This window comes from Anomalospiza imberbis, chromosome 3 (assembly GCF_031753505.1).
Source record: "Anomalospiza imberbis isolate Cuckoo-Finch-1a 21T00152 chromosome 3, ASM3175350v1, whole genome shotgun sequence".
NCBI classification, from domain to species: domain Eukaryota; kingdom Metazoa; phylum Chordata; class Aves; order Passeriformes; family Viduidae; genus Anomalospiza; species Anomalospiza imberbis.
Window position 1 is genome coordinate 85,681,649 of NC_089683.1, and position 11,099 is coordinate 85,692,747.

Consider the following 11,099-nt stretch of genomic DNA (forward strand, 5'->3'; position numbering starts at 1 on the left):
GCCATTATACACAAACAGAGTCTTCGTATTACAATGGGCTAAAATTTTAATTAAACAATTGCTCTATTTTAGACCCATATCTTGCAACAAACTCACACCAAAGCACCATACAGCACAACCAGCTTTCCAGTCATGTCTTCCCACTACAGACAGTGCATTCTTTTAACCATAAGCAATGACATTCTCTTCTGTATTTAACTTTCATGATGTTTTGCAGTACCAGAATGATGCCATTTCATACAGATCAAAAGCAAGAAGTAAAACTACACACATCCACTCTAGCTTTGGAATTGGACCCAAACTAGTTTTGGAACTAGACTTTCAAACCCAGGAAAGCCCACTGTATACAACATTAACATTACCAGGAGCAGCACCAGACCAAGCACTGAGACCAAAACTGAGATAACAGTTCAAGTAGGGCAACCAGTTTAAATAACTTTGACCCAATCTGTTTTTCTTACAACACCAGCCTTTAGCTAACTCCCTTTGAAAGTCACACAGAGGTTTAAACTTGGAACATTTGCTTTACAGGATTGATGCTTTGAGTGGTGCTGGATTTTTTCATGAGAAGCAAGACAGAACATGTAGTTCCTGATTTCATAATTAACTGCCAGTCAGTGCCTTGATGGTATTTCTTTACTTCTAACAGTACAGCCCTAAATGCTGCAAGTCCTTAACAGGCAAATCAACTAAGCAACTTATTACCTCACTTCAGATTTTCCAGGTTAAGAGACACTTCTACAACTCTAACAGCTCTATCACTCTTAGAAGAGGAGAAAGCATGCAGTGATGATCAGTCACTTCCATCCTTTGGGAAGGGTGCAGATCTGAGCCATTGCACCTTGCACCCAAACAGTCTGCAGCCCCAGAGTAAACACGTAGGTTCAGTTACATTTGTAGTAATACAAATCCTGGAGTTTCATGAGGAATAATCATCAATACTAGTTAAGATAAAAGCAGTTTTCTCCCACAGTTCCCCGATCAGCAACAAGGGTATTACATATTGAGAAATGAGAGGCTCCTGTGACCCTGAAAGGCTCAGCACTTCACTGGATTCACAAAGACACTGAAAGGTTTGCCAAGTAGTCATCTGGAACAGATGTGGTTCAAGTACACAAGTAAGACTAAGCACTTATTTCAGCAGCTTACATCACAACTAGAATTTTGTTCAAGTTCCCTTGACTCAGCTGAGCTTTGTGTGGATTGTAAACAACACTGCATTTAGTTTTTCAAAAGCCAAATCCCCAAGAACAGATTGAAGGGGAGGTTCTAAGAACCAGATCGGAAGCGTAAGAGATGTTTTTCAGACTCATTTACAAATTACTATAGCTAACCACACAAGTCATAGCTTCACACACTGCAAAATCCGTAGCCCACAAACAGCCTTTAACAGCATTGGGAAAACCATCATTTTTAACGGCTGTCGGTTACCCAGGAGAGAAATATACCAACATTAAAGGCAAATTAATTCTCTTTAATCTAAAATGCTGTAAACAAGCTTTGATTTACATAAATTAGCCTTTCCATAGGGACAGCACTTCCTGTTGCAATACACAAACTCACATGCATAGTGCTTTGAGAGAACAAGCCATTCCTCCAGTGAGCTTCAAGCAGAGTCACATGGCATGGGATAAAAAGAAATAAAAGAAAATATATGCATTGAACACTGAGACTTATTTTAGCACAACAGATCCTAGAGTTACCTAAAAGCTACTCTAATTAATATTAGAATAATCTCTGCATCTACACAATCATTGGTAAGCAACCTTAAGAAGTTCAGTAACAGTAATTAGCAATCCAAGACATGAGCTGCACAGTGGAGGGTAAGAAAAACTTGAGCAAAAAAATAATAATTTTTTTAAATCCCTCTAAACTCATGCCAGCGTGTAGTAGATTATGTAAGGCGATACTGGAAAGGAAAAGGAAAGTGGGTCAAGAATTGGCTGTTCCAAATTCCACTTGGATTGCTTTTTACCATAGCCTTCCATGAAATGGAAAAAGTATATTTAACCTGTTCTGTCACACTGCTTCTGGTGTGCCTCTCTCTAAGCAATTAACCTGCTCATTTTGTGTCGTCACTAATAGTTTCTTCAATGACTAACTCAGCTATGGTATGCACAGCTACCCTAAGCATTTACCTGGTGTTGCTTTCCAAGATCAGTGTCCAGTTTACTGGATGTAACACCCACAGTTTTATCATAACATCAAAACCCAGAGACTTCTCCCTAAGTATAATAAAAAAATTGGGTCAGCATTATTTCTAATAAGCACCCTCCATTCACTCTGGTTTTTTTTTTGCAGATGTGCACTTATGTGGCCACATAGTAGCCACACAGTAAACTGCAGTGAACTAACATTTTCTTCCTAGAACAAAGATACAACAAATCAAAAATGTAATCTAAATAGTTCCCCAAGCTGAAGAATATAGCCTCTGTGAACTTGAGATAGGGCTAGTGAAAGAGTAAGGAGCTGGTTCTGCTTCTTTCCAAAGTAGCTCCAGCCAAGCTTATGTCTGAAATTATGGCTTTAGAAGTCAATTTTGCCAGAGTAGATCTAAAAAAATCCCCCAAACTACAAGACAAGATTGCAAGCATGCAATTTTACAAATCGCACACAAGCAATTCCCTTGAGCTTACACTCCCCCCACATTCTGTGCAATGTTTAATCACTGGTGATTAACAACTCCGACATTTAACTATTCTTTTTGTACTTAAAAGTACTTTGGAGTATTTGGCAAATGTTGAACAGCCTGTCAATAGTAGAAGCAGAATAGATTTTAAAGCTTAAGGCGGCATTATCTATGACTTGGGGAAAAAAACAAACAGTCCTTACATTGATTTTGGAAATATCTTCTGAAGTTATCTGCGCTTAGTATTTTGTAAATCCAAATTACATACTTTCATGAGTTAAAGTCAAGAATCCTATACTGGATTTTAAAAGCAATTCTCAAAAAACTACTCCCTCAGAATATCTTCTGTTATTTAACTTGTTTAGCTGCCATGCAGAAGCAGCCACTCCCTACCTTGCAGCAAACAGTTAAGCCAGCAACACAAGTTTTAAGTTTACAGAACTGCTGTGACAGAACTAAGCTTAGAATAGCTCTCATTCACGAGTTACACTGGTGGACAACAATAATATAAATGAACCCGTTAGAGCTTTGCTCAATTCAGCAAGAACAGATCGCTGAACATACAGCTCTTCTGCAGTGTACCCAGCAACCCTGAACCTTTCCTAGGGTACATCACCCAAATTTCTCACTAAAAATAGAATAATCAGTCTTCCTGGGAGCATTCTTCCTGAAAAACTGTGCTTTTACATCCAGGTAACCTTAAAGTCTTTCTAAAATTGCCTTTACTAGAGGACCTTGATATCAAGTATTTTGCTGAAGAACAGTGATTGCTTGTGAACTCATTTTAGCAGGCTTATTTAATATCTAGCACAAGTTCACTGAAGAGTAAGAGACTGCCTAAGCCTTTAATGGGGGAAAAAACCCTAATAATGAAGTGGTGTTGTTCTACCCAAACTTGAATTTACATTCTTTAAATACATACAATCCAGCAAAATTAATACTCATGGAGAAGAGGCTTTGAAATGACTTAGAAACAACTACGTAAAATTGCTTCAGGGGATGCTCCAGTAAGCCCATGAAAACATGCAACCTTTACCCATTCCTTTAGCTTTTCATGGACCACCTGCTTCCTTACCCAGAAGTTCCACAAACTAATTGATGTCTCAGTCATTCTGTATCATACATGGTTCCAAGAATTGCTGAATTCAATGCTGAAGGACAAGATCACTTATTCTGTATTTACTGTTTGCTTAAGTAAACTTGAACCTGAAACTCGAGCAACCAGCAAAACTGAAGGTAGAAACTTCTTACAATGCTGTGTTATACAGTGATAGTAATTCCTGTCCTAGTCTACTTGGAAAGCTAACCTAGCATAAAAATTTCTTGAAGTGAAGAATTTCAGCTTATTTCTCAAAGGATGACTTTCTTTTCCCCTAAAGCAGTGCTAATAACATTCCTAAAACTCAAGGAAGGCGAAGGTTAATTACAAAAGTTATGAAGTAATTTCTGAGAAGTACCAAGGAGAGAAGTTACTGAAGTTATGATACAAGAAGCTGGCTGTAATTTCTGCACATCAATGTCACCGGTATTTAACCAATGCAGTTACATGGGATTGATACACAAAAAGCTTTGTATCAAGCTTGGTACAAAAATACCAAAAAACAAACACAAAATGCCCCCTCAAAACTCAGAAAAGATGGTACTGTGAAGCTAAAATGTCTAGTCAATGTACTAAGACAAATCACATAAGAGAATGCTCATTTCAATGTTTCAAATTATAAACCAGATACCGAATACCTTTAGCGGCACCTCAGGCTGTAGTTAAGAGTGGATTCCCCTATACAGCCCTCTCACTGAGTACTGCATCTGACCTTAGTGAGCAACAGCCAAATATAGCATGCTGCCTTCACCAGTCTACGGTTTAGCAGTGTGGCTTTTTCCTTTCTAAAAAAAAGTTACATTCCTACCTTTGGTGGTAATAATGAGCATTTAAGAGAAATTTTAACACTTTATAGTTGCAGTTATCTTAAATAAGAACAGCATTTCTCTATTTTTATACTATGATTTAGCTGAGCTGTGAGAAAGACACTGAATGACTCAAGTTAAACCTGTGCTGCAGAGTATCTAAATGAAACAGCTACTGAATCATGGAGCCTTCCAGTGGCCAAACAGCCAGACAGAACAAAGAATCCCAGCACACTGCCTGATGCTGGGTCTTGGCCTTCAGTGCAGTTTTTCAAGCCAACCATTCCATTTGTCATGCACTTATAAAGCTAAAGATGAAGCGGCTGATATCTGCCCTACTGTACAAACCCAGAAACAAACTTCATTTTTCTATCCCTCCTCTCTGGTTAATACAATACCTACCCTCCTAGAAACATACCAAAACTGCTTATTTTCTTCCTCTTTTTAAAGACTATTTTTAAAAAAGTCCTTTGCAAGCAACTCCTTTTACAGTTATTCTTGTTTATTTTTCTAGTCTCATATCATCCAGTGACTTCACACCAAGCCAGGTTTATTCAGGATTTATTTATTGATTTATTTTGTTTATTCAGGATTCATATCCATGGTTTGTTTATATTGTTTTGCAACAGATCATTGAGGTCTATTTTATTTCTCTACAACTGCCTCTCTTTTTCAGCATCAGTTACAGAGCCTAGAACTGTGAGCACTATTACCATATCATAATACCACACCATCAGGCTGGCTGGATATATTTATTAGCTAAGACAGTAACAAAATAAGAAATGTTATTGACCATAGCATATTTGATCACTATGCTCTCTATACCATTTAAAACTAATAAGGAAAAAATCTTAATTATTTAGTAAGAATTTAAAATCCAACTTTCATTTAAAAAGTCAAATAATATTCAAATTTCTGTTTATCACAACCTATAAGACCTCCAAAATCACAAGAAAATTAAGCTTGCAGCTTTCTTAGAAGACAACCCATGACACAGTAAGAACAGCATGCAATTGGCTTTATTAAGGCAATTATAAAAATCACCTTTTTAGCTGAACATTGAAGCAACAACCATTCCTACACCTACTGGTAGTCCAACAAGTCTCTTCTTGGATAACTATTTCCCAGTTTCCTTGATTCATTGGTACTACCAGAACTAGTAGCCCTCAGCCACACCAAAAATGAATTTGTTTAGAAAAGATCCTCATTAAGTTCAGTCAGATTAATTCAAATTGTTAATTTTAATTAGGACAGCTAGATTTAGGCAAGCAAGGTGTCTTGCCTAGACAAGGCAAATTTGTTTGTACCACAATAGAAATGAAGCCTTTACAGAAAGCCATCTTGTACCTATGGTTACTGTGTCTTGATTTTCCTAAGTACATCCTCCCTTCCATATGGTAAACTCCCTTGTATTTACTAAGTCGCACACCTAGAAATTTAAAAGAGCAGAGATGCATTCCAACTGGGATGCCTTATATCCAGAAATTAAGGATACAGCACAGAAACAGAAAGCCCAATACTCTGACAGAAATATGGAACTCTTACTTAACACCATTCACAGCACTCTTTACAAGTCAAGGTTACACCTATTCCAGTATCTTTGCTTTGATATAGGGGCAACCTTTTCCACAAATCACTAAATTTAAATCAGCTTAGACCTGGTGCACCCATTTAGCTCAGCATTGTTGCAAATTTCAGGGCATTTCCCAGATAGGAATACCATGTATCCCTAGATGAGGCAAAACACAAGTAGCAATTTCAGCTGCAGAGTCCAGGAGAAAAAAACTTCTCCATTCACATTGGAAAGTAGGATTCCAAGAGACACTCAAATCACAGCCTTCCAATACTTAAAGAGGGCTTATAAGAAAGATGGGGGCAGACTTTTTAATAGGGCTTGTTGCAATCAGACAAGGGAAACTGATTTATACTAAATATTTTTTTTTAAGTAGGTTAAGACTAGATATATGGATGAAATTCTTTTACAGTGATGAAACACTGAACAGGTAGCTCAGAGAGGTGGTGGATGCTTCATTCCTGGAAACATTCAACATCACACTGGACAGGGCTCTGAGCAACTTGATCCAGTTGAAGCTGTCCCTCCACTGGAGAGGGGTTATACCAGGTGACCTTTACAAGCTCCTTCCAACCTAAACCATGTTATTATTCTGTATTTCGTAACTGATGTGCTCATGGCAGTATCATGCATGCATATTCCTGTGCTGTCCACAGCTAGAATGGACTGGGGAAAAAAATTAATCCACCAGACAGCATAGCTGGGATAGTAGGAAGGAAAGAAAAAAAAAAAAAAAAAAACACAACACATGAAATAAGTAGACATACTGAAGCAAAAATAAGACCACCATCTTAGTGTACCATAAGACAGCTAAGCCTGATCTGTGATTCTGCATACCAGCACAAGAAGGAAACACTCTTTCAGTCAATTTGGCTTATTCACTGTCATGGTCATGTATCACGCTAAGAGTCTTCTAGCAAAGTTATGGAATTCTGTAATTAAATGACCTGCAAATCTTTGCAGATTCACTCATGATAGACAGTAAAATTCAAAGTATCTCCAAGATAGTGAGTCACACATGTCAGAACATCAGCACCTCCCTCATTCTTCTAGTAAAGCAACAGGAATGACAATTTAAATGTGGAAGATAGTACCTGGTAGACAGAGATAAAATAAAACATTGCTATGTTCAGACTTCATGTATACACTTGGTTTTTTACCTTCCTACCATTTCCAAACAGTATTTATAAGGTATCACTAACTAATGGCCATGTACTAGACACATTGCAAGAGAAAGTCAATTCAAAATGAGATCTTACCATTCCTAAATTCACCACTTAACCAATGAATAGAGAAGAAATTGGTATATGCAAAAGAACATGAAAATTAAAAGCTAAAGAATATGGAAATTAAAAGCTGCTGTCCTAGAAGACTATTAACATTCCTTACACCCATTACATCACCACTTCAGGTGAGTCTATGAAAACTCTCTCTAAATTCAACTCAAGAGTTAATCGACCTGACTTCCAGCACTCAAAAGAACTACAAAGTAAGTATACATTCAAGATAAGCATGTGGGCACACTCCTTGAGGACTGGGAAGATGTTCCTGAAGTCTCCCAAGCAGCCCAGCTGTAGGCCATTTCATATTGATATCTCAAAAAGAAACCAAAATCACAATTAAACACAACAAAAGTAAGATAATCTAAGTAGGCAATTCCAATCAAAAGGCAAGGTAATGTGTCATATAACCCAGAAGGACAAAAACAGTTAGAGTAACCTAATTAAAGTAGGAGCAAGAACTCCTGACAGTTAATATCACAGCCTAGAAACAGGTGTCACCAACCAGCAACCCAGTGGTAGCAGTGAAGTTTCCTACTCCTGTGGCTTTTGATATGCATTTGCTACCCTTGAAAAATTACATGTAGCAGCCACTGAGAGACAATTGTATACTGTTATTCAAACTTAAAGCCCTACCTTTCACTTAAAGCAACCAAAAGGACTAAACATATACTGCATGACAACATTTAACGAAGATGTCTTTTTATTATTTCACTTACACCACAAAAGCCATGTTTCCTTATCCTTTTAAGTCAAAGCTGAAGTGTGAGCAATGGAGCCAAACAATTTGCTTTGAACAATGTAGCTGGCGATTAGAGTCAACAGAAATTTTTCTGCGCAACCAGCGTGGGGAGGAATTCATACTTACTTTACCAGAACAGGTCAGCTAAGCAACAGCATGAGCTCCAGAATGTGAGCTGCCAATTGTACAAACAAAAAAAACCAACCTTCAATGTGGAACACTGCTGTTTGAATAACAGGTTAAAATGCTATATGCTAGCAGTGCAACAAATAAAAGATGTTAAAAAGAAAGCAAAAGTAATTGACACAATGCATTCCTTTAATTGCTGCCATTTTTTTTCAAACAAAACCTGTAAGAATTACCTACTACTTTTCAGATACAAGATGCTGTACAAGGCACTCCTCTAATGTTAGCAGATGACAAGCAAAAAGAAAGCACCTCATTCCCTTTAAAAATCTTCATAATCTCTGCTCAGAGTTAAAAGGGGACTCAGAAACGAAAAATTACAAGCAAGGCTTGGTCCAGAAGTTGTACATACATATATCCCTAAAGGTTAAAGTACTATGGGAGACAAAAACCACGAGGTAGGCTGCTGAAACACAAGGTAAGAACCATAATCCAAAAAAGTTATGAAGTTGTAACACACATATTTATGGTGTATGTAAACTGTATAGAAGACATATTTTAAAAGTCTTCAGAATCCCCTCCTCCACTCTATATTTAAGTTACTACACTATTGTGGAACAAGTATCTTTCAAATATATTATTTAAAGTGTCTCAAAAACCCCAGAACCATAAATATACATGTATCTTAATGTCTCCCCCCCAAATCTGCCCTAAAATGTCAACATTTACTAGGTTTTTCGTTCGTTTTTAAAACCTACCTATTAATCTGTGTTTCAACATCCAGAAAAGGGGAGTTTTATCTGCATTAACAATCTAAGAGAAACTTCAACTGATACTTGTTTCTTCATACTATACTACACTGCATACCTTAAATCACAAACGTAAGCACAACCGTTCAAAGACTTTATGTATTCTTAAATACTGATTATGCTGCTCTTCGTTTTCACGTCGAAAGAAATGAGATAGCAGCTACTAAGAAGTCCTTAAAGCCCTAAATCCCTTGCTTTGTAGTAACTCGACTACACAAAACTCAGCCTCACAAAACTTGTTTCACTTCCCAAACTATACATGCTCCATAAATTCCTTTCTATAAGCATTCTGCAATGGCATCTAACTATCTAAGGAGTACGGCAACCAAATAAATAAACAGCGCATACCCATGCAAGTACTCTCATCTCCAGCATACCAGGTATTTGTTGAATGTGGAATGAAAGATTAATGGAAGAGGCCCAAGAAGACTATACATTCATGACATAACTTAAATAAAAAGAAAATGCAAGCAATAATTCCTCATCTTCTCCAAAAGCATGCAATAAGTGAGCTTACTTTAAAGGGCAGAATCACTAATACACGGGAAACCCTCCACAGCCTTTATCAGCCACCCATGAGAGCCACGTCTGGAGACTGCCCCGTAGGCCGGCTGAGGAATGTCAGCGAACTAAATCCCTCTACTCCCACCGACACTCACGTACACACAGTCCCACACCTAACGCAGTTCGCAGACGTAATTTTACACACGGAGGACTGCGACTACAACCCGACCGGAGGGGCGGGGGGGAAAAAGTCGCTCAGCTAGCGAGGAAAAGAGCTCAGCTAGCGAGGCGCCCCCAGCTCGCCCCTCAACCAGGCAGCTGCAGCAGGGTGAAGAAAAGAAGATGGAAAATGAAGCTTTTTTTTTTTTTTTTCTCTATTAAATAGAAAGGCAGCCAGAGAGGGCGGGCACCCCCCCGCGCACACCAGCCCCTCCTCCCTCCGCGGGGCTGCAGGGCCGGGGCTGGGGGCACCGGCGGGACGCGCCGAGCCCGCTCCCGGCAGCCACCCCGGGCCGGCACTGCCCCCGCTTGCCCCGCACCGCGCCGGCTGCCCCGGCTCTTCCCGCGGGGAGCGGCGGCGGTGTCCTCTGGCTCCCCGCGGCGCCCCGCTCACCTTCCAGCAGCCGGGTGATGAGGCTGTCCACGTTCAGCTCCCCGTCCGCCATTTTGTGGCCACCGGACTCCGTCCCGGGCGGGGAGAGGGCGGGGTGGAGGGCGCTCCACGGAGGAGGAGCAGGGAGCGGCGGCCGCAGCGACAGTGACTCCCCCCACCCCCCTCCGGCGGTCCCCGCGGGCCGCCCACTTCTCCCGCTCCCTCGCAACTAAATGGGAAGAACGCGGCCACCGCTCCTCCCCGCGCCTCCTCCCCTCCTCAGGAGCCGCCAAGGGCGCATGTGCCGCCTCGCCCGCTCCGCGTACCGGCAGCGCGCAGGCGCGGCGAGCTCGGTGGCGCCGGCGCGGCGAGCTCGGTGGCGCCGGCGCGGCGAGCTCGGTGGCGCCGGCGCGGAGCGGGCTCGGCCGTGTCCCGGCAGCCTCGGCAGCAGCGACGGGCAGGGATAAGAGGCAAGAAAACTAGCCCCGGGAGCCTCAGTGTCAGCCGAGGGTCACCCCTCTGCCTGCTGCCACCACACCTGTGCCATCTCGCAGTTTATTAAAAATAATTTTTTTAAAATCTGTCACAACTGGAGTGACGAGTTGTGTTGCAGCGCTCTTCTAACGCAGTTGTCAGAGAAAACTGTGGTTCGTGTTTCACTGCGACTGGAGCTGTGAAGAGTACTTTTTTGGTGATTTCTGGAACTTTTTTTTTTTTTTGAGATGAGCTCTCTAAAGACATGTTTACATACTTCTGTCAGCAGATGCTTGCCTTGGATGGACAGAGAAGTGCTTTAAAATGTAGGTGGTGAAAACCCTCTGTGAACTGGGAGAGAAGATAAATACATGTATGTTGACAAAGTAACAAAGTGCAGATGTTCTAGGAAAAACAGACCTCTCCTTTAAATGCCTAAATATAGATCGTGATGTAGAAACTTCA

General features: G+C 40.5%; 1 protein-coding gene across 1 annotated transcript in view; it reads right to left on the minus strand.

Moving 5' to 3' along the window:
- The window catches only part of PPP1CB (protein phosphatase 1 catalytic subunit beta), a 28,743-nt gene extending 18,313 nt beyond the window's left edge, over nucleotides 1-10,430 (minus strand). Inside the window, exon 1 of the mRNA XM_068185519.1 lies at nucleotides 10,182-10,430. Within this exon, the coding sequence (XP_068041620.1) occupies nucleotides 10,182-10,233 (52 nt within the window). The 5' untranslated portion in view covers nucleotides 10,234-10,430. The remainder of the gene's footprint in view (nucleotides 1-10,181) is intronic.
- Between the last annotated feature and the right edge of the window lie 669 nt (nucleotides 10,431-11,099).